Here is a 24,090-nt window from a genome sequence, read left to right as displayed (position 1 = left end):
AACAGAAGACTGGAGTATTTTGTAAACAAATTCCATTAACAATTTACTCCAGACAGTCCAATAAGAAAACAAATCACAACCACAGCAAGTATTTATCATTTGGCCAAAGCTGATGCAAAACAATTTTAAGGCAACAGGATTTTTGTTAATTTCTCTCCTCTGTTCTTTCTCCCCACTGCAAAGTTTTCCTGCTTGTGGAAAGTGTGTCAACCAACAACTTGGACAAATGACATCTTCAGTGTTTCCTGACACTGAAGTGGCAGCTTCTTTTATTAGTACAAAAATGAGGACAGACAGCAAAATATGCAGTTGCTTAATAAAGTTTCCCCACATCCACCCATGCATGCTTCAGTACAAAAAGAAGTGGGTTTTTTCCTACTTCTGTTACTAAGTTGATGCTGTGTATTTTGAAAACTGACAAGGAAATTGTATTGTTTAGCAATACTCTGAAACTGGAAACCCGAACAAAAGTAATTTGTTGTGTTTCATCCAGACCAGCAAACACCACTAGGAGGTGGCAATTTCCTGTTCCCCCCCAACAGCTGAGATTGAATGTAAATGGCCCATGGGGACATATCTTTTGAGCCCTCCAAGAATAACAGAAATTCAAATCCTCATGAGAACATTCCTCCAGAAATATTTCACACCTAGACATGCTTATGTAGTTCTGCAAACACAGAAGTTGAATCCATTGTACAACACAACCAAAGTCACATTCGCTATGGGTGCTGGATTTGGTTTTGAGTTTGGAAATCAGGGTTTAGCCTCCGCATACCATCTCAGAAGCTCTGAAAAGAAATAGTGCTCAGGCACAAGTGTATCTAAAAGAGCAATATTTTAATATCATTTAAGCACTTTGAAGCACCTCAAGCCATCACAACTCTTGGATGAAGCAGTGCTGCTCTCTTCCTGGCCATGGACTGCTTGTTTTCACTTCTGTATCACCCGTTCTCACAAGCAAGCACAGCATGGCCTTGCACTATGGCTGTGTGCTGCAAACCACACCAAAGAGCTGATCCAAACAGAAACTAACTCAGCAGAAATAAAGCCATCAGCCTAAGTTAACAACCAGACCTGCAGAGCTCCACAAACACTTGTGCTGGCACAGTGAGGGGCTCCAGCAAGAGTGCTTCTCCCAGTCGGCATCAGCTGACAGGGTCTGATAAGGACAGCATCACTTTGAGGGAAGGCTTAGGTAATAGGAGAGAAACAACACCTAGAGCTCAAAAACCCCCTGGAGAAAACACTGGAATGAAAGTCCATGCATTCATGACAGCAAAGCAAGAGAGATACAGTAACTACAGCAGAACCAAATACCTCATGTAACAAAGTTTTTTGTCTAGCTTATATGGTTCTGAAATATTTCATGATCGAAATTTAACTTGTTTAGTGCAAGTTAAGCAAAAATTCAGGCCTTATAACTCAACGTGGAAAAAGGGAATGTATCTGGTCATCTAAGTGTTGTACAGACACAGAAGGGTTTTAAATTTTACATTTAAAAAGACAGGTGAGATGTTGGAGTTGCTTTTTACTTGGGAGACAACCTGGAACACATGGTGCTGTGTCTCAGGGAGGATGATGAGCAAGTCAAGAGTTTATGAGTTAGGATTAAAGAACAGGACCAGTCAGGGTGACACTGTTGTGGGTGTTTGTTACAGGACCAGATCAGGAGCAGCAAGTGGATGAGGTCTTTTACAGACAGCTGGAAGGAATCTCACAGTCACAGACCCTGCTTCTTACGGGTGACTTCAGCCACCCCCATCTCTGCTGGAGGAATAACACAGCTGAGCACACACAGTGCACGAGGCTCCTGCAGAGCACTGATGACAGCTTTCTAACACAAGTAGTGGAGAGGCCAGTGAAAAAAAGGTGTGCTGCTGATCCTTGTACTAACTAAAACAAAGAACTGGCTGGGATGTGAATGCTGGGGGCAGTCTTGGCTGCCATGACCATGACGTGGTGCAGCACAAGATCCTGCAATGAAGAAATGGGGTACGGTCCTGAAGAGAGAACTGATCTCTTCAGGCATCTTGGAACAATCTCATGGGAACACGCCCTAGAGGGAAGAAGGGTCCACGAGAGGTGGGTAATACTCAAGGAAAAGCATGGCAGCTGTTCATACACCAAGAGCACTCAAGTTTATATCCACCTTAACTTCTGAATTTCTACTACATCAATGTGTCTGCAGTCATAACCTTAATACTGAAGTACAAGAACAGTGAAGAAGAGGACCATTAAATACATGCCTCGCAAGTGATACCAAGCAATTACCTATATTACATGTATTTCTAGGATAGCCAACATTACAAGTCTCATTGCATGGGAACAAATAGATAAGAATCAAATGTATATGTTTGGCTTCTTCACACAAGGGATTGCAGGTTAACTGTGAACAAGTTCAGAGGAAGAAACCAATAGTCTAAGGCCCACATTATGTCTAGAAATGCTGACTAGACAACAGGGTGAAAGACACTGTTAACACCCCCTAAAAGTCACAAGTAGTACCAAAACTTCCTCACAGCAGCAATAACAAGACTCAGATTCATCTCATCCAGCTCTGTGACAGGTTCACCTCTGCATAAGACCACATATTTATTTGAACACAAAGTATTATTTTGACCAGGAGCAGGACAGCCCAGATACCTTGAATCAGCTACATGACTAAAGTCTCCTTGCAAACCAAAAGAAACAATTTGTTTCTCACACATTCAGCTGCTCCAACATTTTCTCTAAGCAAACACTACTGCAGATATATTCCCAACCTCAGTTCTGTCCCGTGGACATATATGGCTAAAAATAAACAGGAAAAAGAAAACTTATCCCTGCTGATCTAGCGAACAAAAAGAAAATCTTCAGTTGACAATCGGGACATTTTATTGGTAATTGAATGGGATACTTCTTGGTAATTTTTCCTATTTTTTAGCATACCTTTAACTGAGGCTTGTAGGGGAAAAGAAATAACAAGGGGAATGAGCTACCTGGTCAGTTCCTAGGGATGCTTAAAATTAAGTGAAATATTACACAAAAAGACTCTTGACAGACATACACCTACATCCTTGAACCTTAAAAAAAAAGTGAACAGAGTAAATGTTACCACAGCGTGTATCACTACATTACACCCCCAACTTGAAAGTCTGTAACAGATTGTTATCATAGGTAATTTTTGATAGGTGTAAAAAAAATCCTGTCTTTTATTATGACACAGTTTAAAATTACAGTTGGTTATAACTGTATTTAACTCCATTAACGAATTTCTGCTAGAGAGAAAGTTGGCAGCAGGCTCTGAGCACATGACCAAGAGATGAGAACTTGAACCTGGTTCTCTCTAGAAACCTGGACAAACACGCTTGTCTGGCTCATTAGTTTTATCTGCATCATGGAGGTATTTTGATTATTAATATTGGTAGGAATGTTTCCAAGGCTGCAGAAGTGCTGTGCTGTGACTTGCCCAGTGTTAACCTAGATACTCTAGAATCTGCCTAACACATTACAGCCAGCTATTTACCTAGTGCTAAAGTGCTATAACATATATTTAATTAACTTCATCTTCAAAAACCTCTCTCACTGCAATCACTTCTCTAACCACAGGATCAAGAGATTCCCAACAGAACTGCTAACTGTTACAACATGGTCATTTATAACACCACACAATGAACAAAAATCTTTTTGGAGAGGAGTGGGAAATGCAAGCTATTCTGACATCACAATTGCAGCAACCAAACACTTCAGCAAAAGTGTATGAAAAATTTTCTGTGCAAACCATAAACAGAAAACCAGGAAGAACCAGATCAATCTAAAATTTCCATTTGGAAAGTATTTTAAAATACCCGAGTTCAAACTGCTTTATTTTTTTCAACTGGTTTAAATTTTGAACTGCTTATTTTTCTCTATTCTATTCAGCCCAAGCTTTCTGCAGACATTCATGAGAAATTTTCAGTAGATCTAATAACCATAAGAGATGATGAGCTGTTCTGGTTGACATACAATCACAGAAAGGTTTGGGTTGGAAGGGACTTTGAAGATCATCTAGTTCCAACCCCTCTGTCATACACCACCCACTAGATCAGGCTGCTCAGGGTCCCAGCCAACCTGGCCTTGAACTCTTCCAGAGACAGGACACCAGAACAATATCTGAGTTAAAAAAAAAAAAACAAACAAGCCCCCCCCCCGAAGACTCTATATTTGCAACTAATAAATCCTAGAGAAACAGGTTAGAAGACCTTTTTTTTTGGCACTTACACAAGATGCTTTCCTGCCATACCCAAAAATCAGTATTTTTAATACCAATGCTAGGATATCATGCTTGCTTTGATTTGACTGGTTTGTGCTTTTGTTATTAAAAATTCATGCTTCACTGCTGGAAATGGCAACTGTATTCTATTTGCAAAATTAACTGCAATCAGAACTGACAACAGCAAAACAGGCCATCTCACCAGCTTGACAAGACCCTTTTTTATTCTTCCCTTGGCCCACTTCACATTTGACAAGTAACAAGACATCTATAACACAGTAACAAACGCTCCAATTTATTCACCCAACCTAAACATGTGGACTGCAGGGGCTACCTCTGTTAATCTCTGCCAGAAAAGGCCATGCTATTCCTTTCCCATTTGTCTGTCTGCTAATTAGGCTAGAACAATGACCCATTGTAGGACTCATCCCCCAGTTTTATGTATATGCATGAGCATGCACCTGCATGTACAGACTCAGTCTCATTTCAAACAGCTCTGGAAATCTCTATCCTTGTGGGGAGAAAATCAGATACACTGTAAAAACAGGAAAGATTTTAGCTCTGCTCCAAAGAACAAAATGCTAAGTACTTTTTGAAGGGTGTGTTGGAAGTACTTTGACTGCAGGCAACTCCTTTACAAGCTGTTTGAGCCCAGCTACCTCAGCACTCTTGATAAACGAAAAATATAAAAAAACCCCATGGGATTTTGGTGGTTGCTGCAATACAGTGCATTACCTGGCAAAGTTTCAGTATATGGCAAGAGGGGGCCAGAATATGGTCCTGAGAAAGAACATGGAGTGTATAAACACTGGTAACACTGCCATGCTCTTTAATAAGCTTTCCAACATACAAAACAACTACAGCACCTTGCACAATGGTTTAACATTAGTCACTCTTCACACCAAAAAAAAATGATGTAATGACTGGATTTAAATCAACAAAACTCTATAAAACCCACTCCTTGTTCCTCAACTTCCCCAGAACACAGTAATATTTAAGGAGTTGAAATAAATGTTAGCAATACCTAGAAATAAATGGAAAATCTTTTTGATTTAACATTCTTAACTTCTAACATTCTCCTTGGTTACCTTACTAGAGCCAGTTGCAACATGAACAGCACTATGCATTCCAGTCCAGTTCAGGCCTTTATTTATCTTTCAGGCTGAGAGGAAGACAAGACTGCTTCTTCTTACTGTGTGACAGTGGTGGGCTGTGAAAGGCTGGCCATGTACTCTCCAACTGGACACTGCACATGCAATTTTAAACCAAGGACTGCATGCAGTGGGAGTGTGCAACCAGCAAAATAGAAACAGGAAAGGTTTCTTTGAAAGAATGTTTTGAGTGGCCACATTCAGACAGGACTTGATTTAATTGAAAGGTAAGCAAGCATAAGGAAAACTAACAATTGTGACAAAGAAAGGAAATACCAGAGCACTTACGTAACTCATAAATTACATCATATCTGTCTGCATGTTACAGTGAAAAGCCATTGTCTCCCTGCTTCTTCCACTATCATAGCAGCAGACTTCTAACTTCGCCTGAACCAGAAAAAACATCAACAAATCAGTTTTTACACATTCACACAGTCACCAATATGAAATCCCACAAATGGAATATTAGTTAAACTGCACAGCTGATAAGATCATTAGCACAAAGCAGCCGACTAGGACAAAAGTAATGTTTCTTCCAGAAAAAGCTGTTGCAAGACAGAAATCCCAGTTACCCTGTTCCAGTTTAGGACGGAGCTTCTGAGATACACATTCAATTTTACATGCCCAGTACTACAGCTGTGAGCACAAAGGTTTGAGAAGTTACTACTGCCAGAGGAGTAGATAACTCTTAGGAAGACTTACTCAAAACAGCACTGATATAGTCATAACTGCATTGGTATTAACCAGAAGCTGCCCTTACACATAGGTTTCAAACAAATACCTCAAAGCAGCTGAGCAACTAAGTCTTACCCTGCCCTGGGGTCAGTCTATTCTCTATGTGCTTTAAAGACAGAGAAGAGAAAGCTGGAAATATTAAGTGCTAAGTCTGACTGTTACATTACAGAGCTCATACTCCCACTTTCCACTCTTTATTAACAAAAAAAAAATAATATCCCTTTGCACAGAATTCTTAATAACAGCTCATTGCAAGCCATAGGAAAAAGGATGGGCCAAGAAAAAGTCTGTCAGAAATCCTTACTGCTAGAAAAAGGGTAGGCTTTGGATTGTGGTGTTTCCTTGCAAGGAAGGGTTTTCAGGTTTACATGTACCTGGTCTCTGCTGGAGATACACAATCCCACTGGCTCAGAGTAAGCAGTCACTGACTTTAGAACTGACATCCATTTTAACACCTAATTTCTGTTCAACAGAGTTTTGGCAGTAACACCTCAAATGCACAGAGACAAGAATAAAAAATTCATTACAACTCAACAAGATACATAATTAATATATTAAAAAATTGAACAGAAATAGAGTAGGTTTTCTACAATCCCACTTCTATTGACTTCTAATTGCAGATGTTTCCCATTCAGCAAGAAACCTTGAACATATTAAGTTTCTCTGCACTGCTGTCATCCTTTACACAAACAGAAATAAATACTTTACACCCCACCAGCCCTCTCTGAGGCTGAAAATTGTATAATGCTTTGAAATTTAAGCATTATTTATTAAGTGCCAAGTCTGATGAGGCCCCAGAAAATTCAATTCTGAGCTGACACAATCAAGAAAAAAGCAAAACAGCAAAACAAAACAAACAAAAAAGATACAAACAGCTGCAAATTAGGGTTTGCCAATCTAGGGATAGTCTCAATCTCACATTGATGCAGTACAACAGAGACTCAGCCACCCAATGCTGGAAGAATCAGACAAGCCACAGCAGCTTAGGCAGTTATCACTGGGTCTTGGTGACTTTGCCTGTGTATATTCCCAGCACATAGTGAATGCAAGATAACAAAGTTTACATGTAAACCTTTTCAGTGCAGACCCAGGGTGTGGTCCTTTTGCAGCATAAAACCAGATTCAATCCAGAGACTCAACAGAGCTGAAAAGGGAGAGTGTCACTATTTCCTTTATATGCACACACCAAAAAAAAAAAAAAAAAAAAAAAAAACAAAAAACAAAAAACAAAAAAAAATCTGAAACAAAAAAAACCCTAACCACAAAAATCAGCTCTAACTAGACAGTGCTTCAGAGTCCTGGAAAGTAGTCATCAATTGGAAACATGCACCAACAAAGCTTGAAAAGAAACCTTCATTCACCATAGCCCAGGAAAACCACCAACAACAGAACTAGATGATGATGTGGCAGACCTTCAAGAATGCTCCTCACTCCCTCCAGGTTTACTCCTTATGGCATGTTTCTAATGGCTTTTATCCAGTGAAATTATAAATAAGACCATTTCCATATGAGGCTATTTCATTCTGTCTCTACACAAAGTAGTCCCCATTGAGAAACATTAAAGTTTCTATGAGTAGAAAGTCTTGTAATCTTTTCATACAAATCAAATAAACAAATGAACATTACACACTAAATAAAGCAAGGGCAAAACAGATTCAAAACAAAGATCTACACACTGAATGAAAGGGAAAGAAACTACTCATGAAATTTTTGTGAAATGGAACAGAATAAGAAGAGGTAACCTCTAGATTTCCCATACTCTCAGACACCCATTACTGAGCAGTGTTCACACCAACTTGCAGTTTCAACAAATCCTCAGTAAACAAAGGAAGTACAATACACCTTCAGGAGTGCAACAGGGAGAGAGGGAGTGAAGAAAAAGTCCTCCAGCTTCTGGATATCATCTCCCTACAGTAGCCAGACACCAGGCACAGGACAGAAAACACCTAAGAAATCAAAGCATCTTGCAACCAAAAGCCTGTGGCTTTCTACAGCTGCATTTCAATCACAGAGCTGTCAACAGGGAGAGACAGATACACCAGTCACTGTCAAGGTTCTAGAATACAAGGTAAAATACAGTTTTATTTTCTCCTTTTTATCTCGTGACAAACAGATTAGGACATGAGTGCTGCTTCCCAATACAACTCCAAATCAATGCTAGAATGCAATCAGAGTTTATCTACTAATATACCAGGCTTCTCTTCCAGCATCTTCCAAGTGCTAGAATACTCAAGACAGTTATTCACACAATGCCAGCAGAAGCCTTATCAGGTACCTGAAAGAACTGATTCTATAGCGGTTATCCCAAATTAAAAAAAAAAAAATCTCCCTGACCCTTCTCTTTCTCAAAAAGACTGTCTTCTCCAATTAATGGCTGTGCTACTTAATCATACTTTACCCTGAACGTATTTGTCTGCCAGCTTGTCTTGCTTGGAGGCTTAGCTGCTGTAATAAATTCATGATTGCTCACCAAGGAACTGCAGACAAAACTTTGAAAACATATGATGTGCACCAAGAAATACACAGGAGATGAGAAGAAAGTTCCTTAGCATTTCTACCTTCAATACTCTTCTATCTCCCGCATATAAAATAAACCACTCTATGCCCTGCAGTATTAGCCAGCGGGTTCCAAAACCACTGTTTTCTATTTTGCAATGTGAAGAACAGCAAAGAGAAATAAGACACTGGGAATAGTAGCCAACACCCTGATCAACTGCCTCAACCACAGGATCAACAATTGAAAAGGGTAGCTGACTCTCCAAACACCTGAAGCAAGTAGTTTCTTTTCCAGTTATGAAAACATGGGGGCTTTTTTCTGGTTTTCATTTGGGAGAACAGAATTCCCTCATTTTTTTGAGAAACTGCAGTTGCCATGCCTTCCTGGCAGAAATTCTACAACTTCTAACACCACACAAGGTTAACTCACAGCCAAATCCTCCCATTTTCAAGCAAAGAACAGCTGCCTTCCATTGAAGAAATGCTTCTGGTGAGTTGAGGTCAATACACCATGTTTCAAATGGCTGCTGACATTCTGACATAGCAGGGACAGTATTATTGCAAAAAGCAGCCGGCTAGTTACAACATCTGGACTGAAATATCTAAAAGGATTTCTACCAAGTATCTACCAACTGAGGTACATTCAAGGAACAGGAGCAGAAGAGGGAAGAAATTCTCCTTGTTAACATTTTAAAACAACCCAACTCCTGCCACTGAATATATAAAAGATTCTAAAAATGAGTAACATTTTTCATTTGACTCATGTTATGCTTAAAGCTCAATATACAGCAGCAGTTCTCTAATGTTGGCTTAAAGAAATGTTCATGATGATGCACAGCAAGAGTTTGATTTCCACATCCCAAGTAGTGCAAACCCCCTTTTCTGTAAGGGTAGATTTGCGGTGGTAAAGAAGCCACTAAGATAATTGTGAATTCAGGTACCTGTCTCACTGTCAAACCTGCCAGCTACCTCAGCATTAAGGCAAGTCACTAGCAGGAGTCAATGCAATCTTGGCTATTTATCCCTAACTTATTTTTTGCACAGCCTTTAGGAAAAGACCCCTTACAGGAGCAATCCATTAGCAAGCATTGCATGGATAGCATTAGCTAACAAATCTGTCCCTCAGCTCATGGGCATTTACTTCTTCTGAGTTCAGTAATGATATCAGTGTAAGCGGAAGCTAAAGTACCATTTCAATATGGCTGCTTTTGCAGCCAAATTCTTTGTCTTCAGCTATGGCAGAGGATCACTTATGTTTTATAGCTCTTCCTGGAGACAGTTTTACTTGGTCTACTTAGAATCGTAGAATATCTCAAGTTGTAAAAGACTATTGAGTCCAAGTCCCTGTTCTTTGCAGGACCACCTAAAACTAAACCCTATGACCAAAAACATTGCCCAGACTCTCCCTGGCTTAGCTCTACACTGAGCCAATGCCAAGTGTATTGAAGGAACATACCTCAGTTGGCACTGCCCTTACTTCCAGGCATCACTCCTTTTTGCAAAATTCAAAATATCAAAAGCATTTCTCCAAAACCATGGGAAATTTGCATGTCACATTTGTCATCTACTCTTTGCACGGCATGCAAATACATCTATACTTTAACCACCCTTATGCCTTCTTACCAAGAGGTGTCTCACATTGCTTTCAAACACAAGAAAGGCAACAGAATCCTGACCTTTCCCAACACAAATGGAAAGACCATAAATCAGAGTAAAATTAAATCTCCAAGAGATTCCAGTGTCACAGAAAAGCTTGTTTTGGTACGTGTTTTTATGTGGAAGCAAGTAAAAAAAGGTTCCTCTTAATAGAGACTTAAATTTGGTTAGAGAGGAATTTAGATATGTAAAATGGATCAAGAAGTAATGATATGTAGGCCACATGAAATTGCTGCAATGAATTTGCATGATGAGTAAAGTAAAATTCTATAGCATTTGCTGAAATATTTTATTTATATACTGCAGCAAGCATTACATATTTAACAAGAAGCAAAACAAAATTCTGAAAAATACTTTTTTTTTTTTTAAATTAGGGGTACACAGCTTCCAGAAGCTGCATGGATCTGGACTAATTCTGACATTGTGTAGCTCTGAGCGTTCTTGCTGAAGTTAAAAATATAGAATAAAAAAGAACATTAGCTCAAGTCCCAGTTTATCCTACTCATTACAGCTTCATAGCCATAGAGCCAAGCTAGTAAAGACTTGGGAGAGTGAAGTGCGGAATACTGAAAATATTTTGGAGGTATCAGCCTGGATAATAAATTTCAAAATGCTATCCAACTAATTCTAGTTCATATACTTTGACTAACTTGGTACTATGATATCAGAAAGCTATGTGCAATGAGAGTAAGAACCTTTGGGAGCACAACTCTGACAGGCAGAAGGAATTTAGGAAGTCAGAGTGACTGCTTACAGGAAATATATTCACTTACAAAAATGATGAGGCTCTTGACATTCCTTTAGAAGGACTGCAGTGATAGCTGTATGCCAGTGACACTGAACACAGCAGAAAGAAATTATATATTTTCCAGAAACACAAGAGAAACATGCTGCTGAATGCTGTTTATAAAATCCAGCTCAGTCTTGGAAGGATGCAGACAAATAGCTGCTATACAAGAGACTGGGATCAGGGTTTAATCATAGTTAGCTGGCAAGATGCACAAAAAACATCTAGACTTCCCTGAATGTGATTAAACTGAACCACATGGTCAAGTCAGAGAAGGAAGGAAAAATCAAGGGGGAGTCATCCAATACTTTGAGACTGCAGCTTCACCCCGCAAAGCAAAACAAACCTGCTCCACAAATGCAGAACAGGGTGCAAAGATCCAGCTCCATTTTACCTGGAAACATTGACTTTAAGTGGTACAAATTATACCAAAGGTGTACCAGAGCTGGAGTGAGAAACTACAGATAAACTCATGTCATTCACTGTGCACTGTGGAAAGTGAGAAGCATAAGAAAGGTCAGTGTGCTCAAAAAAGGTGACAGGTATTATCTGAAGCCTCTGCTTTGCAAGATAAAAATGGAGCAAATAATTTACTGTTGGAGACAAGACAAGGAGAGGACAAGAAAGAACAGCTTCTTGAAAGGAGACATTGCACATGGACACAAGACTCATGAATCAAAATAATTCTGTTCATAAAGAAAATCAATGTGATCCTTAAACAATGAAAGGAAGAAAAACTTCAGGATAGTCCTAAATTGTCAGAATTAGTAAAAGAAGCTCCCAAAGCTTGTGAAACTTCCACCCTTTTGCTCTGCTTTTAACTGGCCTATTTGCTGGTAGAATTACACAGCCCTTCTAAATGACTTCTAAATGACTGCAACCCAATTTAGTTCTTTTCTCAAATACTCCTGCAATTCCTCAAGTCATCTTAGGAAACTCTTTCAAACAAATGAACAAAATAAACAAAACCCCAAACAGAACACAGATCAAGAAAATACCTAATCTAAGAACTGAGGCTCCATTTGGAGACATGAAATTTCAAAGTTAATTTTGACATTTACAAGGTGTTACCAGTTCCTACTGAATATGCTACTCCCCACAGGCACAACTAGAATCATCAGACTCTGACAGGCTTTACAAACTGTGACTTCATTACATTCTATGCCAGCAAGATTAGGCTCAGACACTTATCTAAAACCATGTATTTGACACATCCTACAAGACAGCAGTGGTCCAACACAACCTCCTAAGTAATTTCAAAGACCAGAGCTTGAATGTTAATTTTGCTAAGAGTACATGGTCAGGCGCAGGTGATTTACTTCCCAAATTTATAACTCCCTTGCTTGTTGATATGGGAACTTCAAGGCAGTGCAGAGGAAGAACTTCAAGCCAACAGAGGAAAACAGACTTAGCACCACAGGTCTGCAAAACAATAAATTTACCTGCACAAAACACTTTCCCAGAGGAGAACATATACTTGATGCCAGTTGTTATCTATCTGTCTGTCTGTCTGTCTATCTATCTACCTATCTATCTATCTATCATCCATTATTAGTGATGGATATTTACTGTAAAGGTATTATTTATTTATTAATTTATTCAGAGCAACTATTTAGAACCAGAGAGAAAGCATGAATTCATTTTTACCAAAAGCTAAAGCTACAGGAAAATGAACTATTTTTTTTAACACAGGCACAATACTTAAGGTTCCAGTATATCAATGATTAGTTTAGTCAAAGCATAAAAATTCAGAGTTTCATTACAAACAGACAGAACTCAGCAAGGCAAATCCTGGCACAGCCTGTCCTTGAGTTCATATTTTGTGTCAATTAGCTAGGCCTTTTACCATTTGTAAAGAGCTACAGAGTGCCCTTATCTGAGTATTACCAATGTATGTATACTTCAATATTCAAGAGAGCTAAAATCACCCAAGCACCCGAGGGCTTTTCTGCTCAATAATTCTTTTTGACAGATATATATAATAACATCATATAGTTATACTTGCACCAGTAAACTCCCCATGTGGACAAGGATTTTGAGAACAGAATGCTCTTCTCTTCTGCAGATAAATTCCCAGCAGCTTTTGTGTGATTCACTTAACAGCCTCAAGTCAAAGAAGCTCATATGCCCAAGTGACTCTGTATTTTTGCACCTCTGCCCAACCAGCAGGTAACAAAATGAAGAGGTGGTCAGCACCCATGGATCTGCAGCTCCTGCTACAACATCACTACAAAGAGCTCATGTGGAGAACAACAAGTCAGTTCCTTGCAACCAAGGAGTTAATTAGTAAGATGGGAAAGAGAAGCACATGGATGTTGGCATAAGGCAGACAGGGCAACAAAAGATGTGGAGCTTGGGAAAGAAATAATCCATAAAACTGAACCAAAAAAGCCACATTCTTATGCAAAACTAGATTTCCTGTTCTCATCCCACTTTTTTCCCCTCGTTTGACAAAAAAGCCTTGGCAGACTGTCTGGCCTGACAATGGAAAGGTGAAAGCACAGTATAAGCAGTCGGTCCTGCCTGTGCTATCTGCCAAAATGCCAAAAGCAGGCTGACCTTCATTTCCTCTGCCAGAAACACAAGGTCAATATGAACGTCTAAAAAGGTTGTCCTGAGCATTCAGTGAGGTTTTTTAAAGGCTCTGAAAGGGAAACTTTCCAAAGCTGGAAGGAGCAAAGGGGAAAGTCTTTTAGCAGCAGCAAAACTACCTTATAAGCCTTTCAATTACAGCAGGATGAGCTAATAAAGCCAGCCCTTAAACCATGGAGATTGAATTTTTAAATTGTGCTTCTAGTTCACAAATGAAAGGCATCTCTTATGCTTGCTCTAGTACGCAGAGGAATCAGACACACCAGAAAATAATTATATTATTTGACTGGACTCAAAAGTGCACTTGAACAGGCAGCAGAGCCAGCAGAACACTCTCCAAAACCTTGCCTCCTAGTGTTCTACCACCACATCAGTGTTAGCTGCCTCCTTCTGTAAGGCAATGTTGAAAGATTGATTGAGAGACTCCTCAATCAATGAAAAAAACAAATTTTCAAAGTATACCACAATGTTCCTTCAACCTGTGGATATAAAATATGCATCTAGTTACACTTTCTAAAGCTATTATTCTGTGAACAGCTTTTTTTTTGGTGATACACAACCTTCTCCTAACTTCTCAGGGACATGGACAACTCACCTAGGACAGATTTTTCTCCGCTATCTCAATAACTCAACCACCACTACTTTATCATAGATCTCTTCTGAACAATTAATGGGAGAGAGCAGAAGTTTCTCCACTGTCCAAATGGAAAGATGTCCTACATTAACTACTTCTAATAAAATCCTTCAGCAATGGGTTCCACACACATTCCTACAGAGAACTGGCAACCCTAAATACAGACATATTTCTCTGATTTCTACTACAAGGGATTACTTTAGTTCATAAAAATCACTGTCTTTGGTGAGAGCTTGGTGGAAGGTTTGGATGCAAAATGACGTTTCAGTGTAGCAGGCAGCTCCTCTCAACTCACTTCTTCCAGGATCAGCTCTGAAGCAGTGAACACAAACCATACCAACACTGTGACTGGAGACAAAAGCCATGTTCCTACCTGCTTTGCATGTCCTGCCATCATCTTCCAGCTGCACACCAGTGGGACAGGCACAGCTGTAGAAGGGGTCCCTTGGAGACAGCAGGCACAGATGGGAGCATCCACCATTGTTTTCTTCACATGGAGTGTGAACTTCAAGAAACAAAACAGATTCATTCCAATTTTTCTAGAAGCCCATAAGCCCTGTTTCCTCCACGAGGAAAAAAATATAAATCCCAAACAACCGGCATAAGCTTTAGTGCTAAAAAACCAGAGGAATCACAATATAAAACGCTTGATATTCCCTCCCCACCAGCATCTTAACTCTAGGGGCACCTAAATTGAGATGTATGCAACTGATGGGATGACTAGTTCTATGAAAGAAAAGAAAACATGACCATTTGTACAATTCCTACATTACAGTACTGTTGCATGTACAGAATGAACATAAGGCGAATGAACATGCCTTTCTCCTTTAGAAGGCAGGAAACTGTATTAATAAGTAATTATGGATAAATATTGCCACTCACAAAAAATATTTGCAACTTTTGCAAGATTTCTGCAAAACTGTAGTTTGAATCATCATCTGAACTACTTTAATATAAAAGCACAACATATCTCATAATTTGACTTTCGTTACTTCCAGTGACACTCACAAAGAAAAAAAAAAAAAAAAAAACTGGTGAGGAAGGAATCCAAGCCTGATCTTAATGAAGTCAATGGCATCTGTGCTATTTTCAGCATATGCTCTTTCTCCATACGCTGTATTTTCTTTGTGACTGACACAAATACTATGACCCAAGGCTGGGACATTCCTGGAGCTAAAAGCAATGACAAGAATTCAGCACAGACAAACTCTTATTTGGAGCTGTGAGACAGACCAAGGTGCAGTGCATACCCAGCAACCTCAAGGAAAACGTGCACATGTTCCATCCCCAAGATGATTTTCAAACTCCTTTTGCCTACTTTCAGGCCTGTTTACTCACATCCTATAAACTTCATTGAAATAACAAATGTTATCTTTAGGGAAGCAGATTTTACAGTTGGCATACAGAAAGAAGCCAGTTCAAATGGAAGAATATTTCCTCTGGACAAGAGTTGATTCTTCCGAGAACTACTCAATTATATACACTTTACAACACTGCTTTTAAGACACATTCTCACAATCCTAAAAAAAACTCCAAAACCTAGACCAGCTGCCACATGTAATCACATGCACATTCAAAATATATGCAGCTCTACAGAATATAGAGAAAAATAGATGTACGTGTGTGTTCATATGAAAGCTCAAAACTAAAACTCCTCCATACTAAGATATTCACAAACTATTTGATATGTATTGGAGATCAAGTCTGGACTGCAAAAATGACACTTATAAGCACAACATTATTATATATTTTGTGGCAGTTTTAGTTATTAAAAAAAAGAAAGTAATTATATGCATTTCTTACAGTTCCTGAAAGCAATGGCATTAAAAAGATGCCAAGTAAATTGGTACCATTCTTGTTCAAATATTCCAAACCAAAAGAAGTCACTAAGTACTGCCCTGGATTTTGGATTTTGCTACCGACTGGGACAGTGAGTGAGCTCACAGCAATTTCAATACTCAATTTGAATACTCAAAGCAAGGTACAGGACTCAAGCACTTGTACCTTTAGCAAGCAATCCCTTGACAAGTGTGCAAAACTTTGGAACTCCACACTAACCACTCTTCTGACTAAGGTTTTCCCTGACAGGTAAGTAGCAGGCATGCAGGGGGGTTGAGGGAAAGCAGGACGTACAGTAGGGCTGCCGGTCCGGACTCAGGACCTGGATGTCCATGGGTGAGTAGAGGGCAGACAGGATCTCTCTCCTTTTCTCTCCCGTCCTTTTGTTGCAGGCGTGGATGGAGCGCGTCTGCCAGTCCGTCCAGTACAGAGTGTCCCCAGACAGCGTCAGAGCAAAGGGATGAGTAAGGCTGCCTTCAACGACTTTTTGCCTTTTTTTGGGAGAGAGAGTAAGAATTAAAAAATGGATTGCTTCCACCTGTTACCACACATTGAAAGATTTGGCTCTGTAGAAACTCATGTAGGCACTGTCATCTTTCAGCAAATTCACCAGACCAAGAGATTCACCTGGTGATAGAAGGGACAAGCAGACTGAAAAATAAATAAAGTTTTACCCCTTCATAGTAATAAGGAACACAAATATACTGGGTATCAGAGGATCAAAGTATCTGATTCAGGCTCTATTTTGACCCCTTAAGTTCCTTAACTTCACGAGCTGTGTAAATACCCAAACACACGTGACTTTTAAAGGAAACCTAGGTCCAAGAGTGCTCCTCTGATTAAAGCACTATATGACATCTTTGCCCAGAACTTCAGATGCACTCAGTCTTTTCTTCTAGCAGAAAAAGGCAGAAATGACCTATGAGTCACATTGAATGACCCCTCTTAACTTTGTCTGCAGCAGAAATAAGTATTTTTCAGATTAATTTTTAATGTAGAACAAAGGTCAGTGATACTTTTCCTAAAACTAAATATTTATAATTAATACAAATCAGAAACATTTGAAATGCTTCCACACCTCCACATCCACACCCCCGAGAATTAGCTAAACTGAAAGCCACAAAACACAGGACATTTCTAACATGTTTTCACAGGATCACAGAATTTATACCTGTTGGAATAAATGCATGTATTTTAGATTCAGTAGTTTTGAGGAAATTCATTAAGTCAGAGAAAAGATGCTTGACAATTCCCCAGTCAAAACACTAGGCACTCAGTTTTCACAAAATCCATGCATTTTATGTATACACAAAGGCATGCACACACCTTTCAAAAGAGTATCATGACACAGCAAAGGATTATTCAAAATTTTTCATCATATGACTTTGAGAAAACTGAAGTCTCAGCGTCATCCTGAAGAAAAATGAGGAACTTAATTTTCTTATACCTATATTAAGTCTGTGTTAATTTTTTTTCCACTGAAGACATTTAAGGAAAAATAAAAACCAGCTAACATTTGGCAGGGAAAGAAGTCTGTTTCATTTTAAGCAGCATAGGTAATTATCTGCATTTTCCAGGGTAGAAGAGAATAAAAAAATACCCCCAAAATTCTTGATATACATTTGGACACAGGGGAGTTTAAAACAGGCTGACACACACACACAAGTACCAGCATATACATGAGGAAACAAAATTATTAACGATCTTTCTCTTCTAGAGATAAAATTGAAGCTGTTCTAAAAACTCTGTCTAATTACCACTACTTCTTACCATAAAACACAACAGAATAAATACAAATGCTAATTTCACTTTCTCTTTCCACTCTCGCCATTGCTCCTTCCTCTTAACCAGTAACAGCAGTGGCTGTATCCTAGTATCGTAACAGCTGTTTTCCATTAAGTATTGCCCCTATTTCCATTATTCTTAGATATCAAGTCTCCCTTTCTCCTGTAATTACATCCCTTGAAATAGTTCCAGAAAATGTGGTTGCAAACTGAAGCTTGCTAAGAGGCAGATTGCTCCAGTAACATTAATCCACCACACAGAATGCAGATTTCCTTTTTATTTGAATCTTGAGGTAATCCTGAATGGATTCTGGGATGGGAGGGGTGGAAGTATTTGAAACATCACAGATTTCTTTATTGTCATGAGTGAAACTTGTTTGCTCCATGTTTAAGGAACAGAAACAACTTCTAAAGTTACCACTGAGTCTGAGCCCTTAGTCAAGAACACCTTAACACCAGAACATAGGAGTCCCAGCTCCACAGATGTCTGTTTCAATATGGATCAATGGAATGGAAAAAGGAATAAATAAAAATTTAAAAGGAGTTATGACTAAGATCAATCTTCACAGCATTTTACCAATATCCATAACACTTTAGGAGTCATGATGTTGGACATTACCTAAAAGTTCACATGCAGCCAGACATCAGGAACTTCCAGAATGCACCCTGTACAGGGATATTCTGACCTCAAGCAGGCATTTACATGCTCTAGCAGCTGAGTAAAATATGCGAGAGTGAGCCAATTTTTTCTTAATGTGAAATACATTATTTTTTCCTAAAATATAATTTAATTTATGCTACAACAGAAATCTGTTTGGGAGGTGGGGCATTGATCTACCACAAAGTAATCCGGACAGATTACTGGAATTAGCTTATTCAAAGTCTTGCTCCCTTTCAGGTGGCCTTTCTCTACCATAAAATGAGCAGAATAGATTTTACTTGCCAACTACAACTTCAAAATTTACACACATGTGCAAGTAAAGTCTTTACAATTTGTATGTGCATGGAAACAGAACAGAAAGAGCCTGGAATCCTCAAACTCTGCCACTCATGCACAAATCAGGCAAACATATTCATGCTGAATTATATGAAAATCTTTCTTTCTGTCTACAAACTTGCAGCCAGACTCAGAGCTACCACTGCCTTCCACAAAGGCCTTTTCCCTTGTCTCTATACTTGGGACTGTCAGTCAATACTTGTCACTTACTACAATGCCACCATTATACACCTCTTTACACAGTGCTCTCAAAGGAACTTCAGAATGTTTTATAAAGGGTGTCAATATTGCTATTGCTCTTTTATGACTGTGAAAAACAGGCACAGAATGCATCTCAGTATAAAAATAAAATGAAAAACGCCATGGAAAATGTTGTTTTTGAGGAAGGCATATTATTCTATTACACAGAAATGCGCAAAATAGAACTCTAACTTTTCAGCAAGGCAAACCAATTTTATTGACACAGGCATTTAAAATGTTATGAAATCATGAAAATGAAAAGGTCATATAAAGCCACCTGAAGACCAAAGCCAGACAACAATGCAGAGATTACTTTGGCAGGACATTTTACTGCATGTGACACTCACCCTTCAGGACCAACACAACCTGCCCATTGAACACTGCACAGAACTGGAGATGCAATTTCAAATGCCTAAGTCTGCCCTGCCTGAAGTGTTACCTCTCCATGTCTCCAAAAGCCAAAACTTAACAGCACACTTGGACAGCAGCCACCAAAAAACTTGCACACTGTGCTCTCTTTTTTTAAGAAAATCTGCTTCCTAACTGCTTGTTGTCTGAAACAACCCAAAATTGGTTAACTAACAGGCATGACATAAAGGACATCTCTGGATGAGGCCACGGACAAGTGTGTCTCAATGTGTATTGTTGTTAAAAGAAACACTAACAATACTGAAAAATCCCAGTCTGGAGTTAAACATTATCTTGTCTAGGGTCAAAAATAAGCATCTCCAACTATTTTCAAGACAAGTAAGAGTCTAAAAAAGAAGAATCCTGCTGTATAAGAAGGCTGTGAACAGTCTATAGTGAAATACTGATACAAATAGTCTTACTCTGAAAACCAGTTTTATAGTATAAGGTTATTTTTTTGCAAGGCTATTAAGAACAGCATTAAAAAAACCCAATAATGTATTTGCATTATTCTAGACTACTGGGAAAAATAAGTCTCATTTCAAAATGAACACAGAAAGTGAGAAACAACTTACACCTTATTATAGACTAAAGGAAGCTTACCTAAAGGAACCATCCAGATTTGCCCTATGAATGAAACTCAGTTTTGCATCAGCCCAGTAAAGTTTCTGCTCGTCGAGATCTATCGTGAGTCCATTTGGCCAATAAATATCGGAATCAACAATAATCTTCCGCATGCTGCTGTCCATTCCTGCCCGCTCTATCCGGGGCGTTTCACCCCAGTCAGTCCAGTACATGTATCTGAAAGAGACATACACACAAGTGAAGCCACAGGACATGCTGGGATAGCAGCTCTTTGCAAAGCCTGAGATGGTACAAACAGCAGGGTGGAGACACAATGGTTACTTCCAAAACTTTACCACACTTATTAAAGTAAATCAGATCCCAGGCCCACAGGATACAAAATAAGTCTTCCATGAAATCGTCTCAAGCTTTGCCTCTGTGTAATGTATTTGCCATTCTTTTCCAATGCTGAGCAGTACCTGATTGTTATGAGCATTTACAACTGAGTACCATCCTTGTGTGGTCAGTTATTACAAGTTAATATCCTAAATTGCGTTCTGAAGCAACTAATTACCTATCCAAGCAGGCAATGACCACAGCTTAACCTCCTTTTGCAAATCCATAGAGAAAAAGAAAGAATAAAATCAAGTGTCCTGAAATTTGTTTCTGTCAAAAAATAAATCATGAATCCATGAAGACTTAGAAAGACATTAAATTTCTGATTTTTTTTCCCCCATTCCCATCCACATCCCAGTTTCCCTGTCAGTCTACTTATGGGCAATTGAAGTAGCCTCAGTAGACATTAAGAGCATGTAGCAATTGGAAAGGACCAGATCAAAGTGGCAAATCACACAAAATCTGCATGAGAAGTTGAGATTGTACAGTGACAAAAGTGGTCTGGTGAGGAGAGGACAGCCAGTTCACAGCTGGTAAACATTACCCAGCATCACATACCCAGCTTGCAAGTTTGACATGTAAACACAGCACAAACAAGCAGCACAGCTGCTTCAGGCTGGTCAAAGATACAACACTGCTTTCCCAATGCCATTACAGCCATCTGGGGCGTGGGTCTGTGTGAGAAAGCCTTTGCCCTGAGGAAGCTCTCAAACATAACCAGGTATCTGTGCACTGGACCCATCACCTCCCCAAACAGTATCCACAGGAGCAGGGGCACCACCTGGGCAAGCACACTGAGCTGCGTTTGAGCTAAGTCCTCCTGACACTGGAGGTCCAAAAAAGCATGGTTAAAGAGACATCTATTCAGTCCTGCACAGCAACTAGCCAGATGTTTCATAACCTGGGTTGTCCCAGACCCTTAGCTCCCCTAAAGAAGGCAGCACTCACTGTGCAATCACAGTAGGAACCACGAGGGAAGTAAACTAATGTGGATTGTGAAAACACACTTATACAGAAAAAGCTTCATGCTTTATTTTATGAGAGAGAATGCCGTCCACTTCAGGGACAATGTAGGGACTACATTTGCAATTGCTGTTATGTTCCTCTCCAGGGTGGTCTCCCCTTCACAGTGCAAGTTCCTCCTGCAAACTGCAGAGGCTCTGGAGCTGCTATACCTGCAGCTGGGGCCACCATTTCAGCCAAGGAGGAACAGGCAGCTCTACAGTTATCACTAGCAAATGTCCCTCACAACACATTTAACCTTAAAATGCTCTGATCTCCACATGCATTCTCCACCCCACATTAGGCAGATCTCCAGGGCAGCCACAACACTTACATAGCAGCATATATAATCATGAGCAGTTTACCCCACTAAAGAGGGGAATATAGATAACCATAGAGATACAGAGACAGACAGAAATTGCTCACTTGTATCACAATACACACGCACCTGTAAAGGTTAAACAAGTTTTCTAGTTGAAATAAAAAACTTCCACGCAGGTGAGTCCTCAGGTTTCTGATAGCTCACATTAGAGCGGCTGAGGCACAATCATGTCCCCAGATGCCTTCCTTAGTTCCAGCAACTAGGACAGACTGACTGCTCCTGAAAAAGCAGTAGCAGGAGCAGAGAGCTGCCCCAGTTCAGAGGACAACCTATGAATGTAAATTCCCACTCATTTTGGTTTTCCTTAGCAAGTCAGGCTGTAATTTGTGGCAACTCGGACTGTGTGGGGAAGCAGCTATTGACAAACAACTAAAGACAGAGAAAAGCAAACATAAAAAAACCTGTCTGCACAGCCAGCTGCTGAATCACACTGTGAAACTGATATGGCCAAATATTCATTTTTCAGGTCAAATCAGTTGTCTGATCCAGCTCATCTGCACCAGCTTGCACCACCTGCATCCAACTCTACAGGAATAAGGACAGACAAAAGAGAGACTGTTGAATGAATAAAAACGTGGCTATTAAAGTGGCTTTGGGCCATATCATGTGTCTATTGAAATGCGTGAGAGAAGACTAAAAAGCAGTTCAGACCAAAATGAAAAATCCCATTAAATTTGCCTAAAAGAAGAAACAAAGGAGACAAAACTAGCCAAGTCCTATTAAACCTTTAAAGCAAGTTAAAGAGATGAAAAAACATCCCCCCCACAAAATGATCATGGAACAAAACTCATCTCCCCAAGCCTTCCATTAAAATTTCAGTCTGCACTCTCAATTAATTCAGATAAGGAAAATAAAAATAAGTAAACCAAAGGGCCATCATAGCTTTTTTATGATATTATAGGAGCTCCAACTCAAGAGCCTCTTCCCAAAAAATAGTGTTGTTTAATTTCATAGGTGATGCGTGTTTACCCCTGGCCTCACAAAGTCCACGGTACCAAAGTAGTACTTTCAAATTCACACACAAACTTGTCACAGGAAAATTGCATCTCTACAGTTCAGCTCATTAGCAGGCACCAAGCTCAATGTTATTCAAATGTTTGATACAACATTTAGCAAAGCAACTGCACCACAAAGGAAGAGTTATCAGGATGAAGATGCACTTAGACAAGATGAAGCAAACGACCTGAATGCAGGCAGCCTTCTTTCAAAGCACTTTTTTCTCAGCTGGACTTTTTTAAAGCAACATACCCTGTCACCACCTTGTCCTGACTGCAGGGTGTCTCTGCAATCCCTCAAGCATCATAAAGCTGATCTTCTCAGTGAAATTTTCTGAGTACACTGAGTCTCTGCACTAATCAAACGCTTGAAGAGGTAAAGGTTTCCTTCCCTCTGTTCCCCATCACAGGAGCACATGTCAAGCCATGGAATGGCAAATACAATTTTTGCCTCCTTTTCAAAGAGGTTTCCGTCCTTTCATCAGGCAGCAGGTGCTGAATTGCCATGAATTCTTGGAAATTTGCTCTGGTTTGGGGATCTCTCAGCACATCAAGACCCTGAATTGGGAGTGTGGAAATCAATGTAAGAAGCTGCTCCTGCAGCAGGACTGATCTTCTCTGGTCTAAGTGAGCCCATTTAAAACCATACCACTGCCAAATGGAGCACTTCTTCCCTGGTGTTGACATTAGCATTCTACAAGGAAACAAAAGGAGAAAACCCAAAACCTTTCCGCTACCTTAGCAAAAGATCAGTCTTTACCAATGCTGCTGCAGCAGTGGTGCTTTAACAGGAGCAAATAAAGGCAGCCACCAGCCAGCTGAGCCATCTGTGAGACTTGCCCAGAGAATGAGGCATTTCTCATCACCTCCTCCTAGGCAAGCCACTCACCTTTGACTCTACAATTAGCTAGGGCAGTCCTTTCCATCCCTCTTCTTCCACCCTAACATCTAGGCTCTTTCGACACTTTTTGGCAGCACAAGGCACAACACAGCACTGGACATGAGATGCTAACAGGCCATAAAATGCCATATTTTATCTTCATGCCTGTGAGGGATTTTCAAGAATGCACAAAGTGTCAAGTTTTCCCTTTTTCTGGCCCTCCTCTATTTTGAGTGACAAAGCTAGTTCAAACCAAGTTAAAAATACAGTGTCCTGGCTGGAACACAGAGCCACCTGAAGACAGAAATTCTTTTGTAACAG

The 24,090-nt window shown here is 39.7% G+C and overlaps 1 protein-coding gene across 3 annotated transcripts in view; it reads right to left on the bottom strand.

Annotated features, from left to right (window-relative positions):
* The window catches only part of LRP5 (LDL receptor related protein 5), a 130,619-nt gene that overhangs the window by 65,546 nt on the left and 40,983 nt on the right, over positions 1-24,090 (bottom strand). For all 3 annotated transcript variants that reach the window (XM_062494691.1, XM_062494693.1, XM_062494692.1), the window contains 3 exons: positions 20,154-20,351; positions 16,416-16,612; positions 14,656-14,787 (listed from right to left, as the gene is read on the bottom strand). In XM_062494691.1, the coding sequence (XP_062350675.1) occupies positions 14,656-14,787; positions 16,416-16,612; positions 20,154-20,351 (527 nt within the window). Of the gene's footprint in view, positions 1-14,655; positions 14,788-16,415; positions 16,613-20,153; positions 20,352-24,090 lie in introns of those variants that run through there.

Source organism: Cinclus cinclus, chromosome 6, assembly GCF_963662255.1.
Source record: "Cinclus cinclus chromosome 6, bCinCin1.1, whole genome shotgun sequence".
NCBI lineage: Eukaryota > Metazoa > Chordata > Aves > Passeriformes > Cinclidae > Cinclus > Cinclus cinclus.
This window is presented reverse-complemented; position numbering and strand designations above follow the sequence as displayed.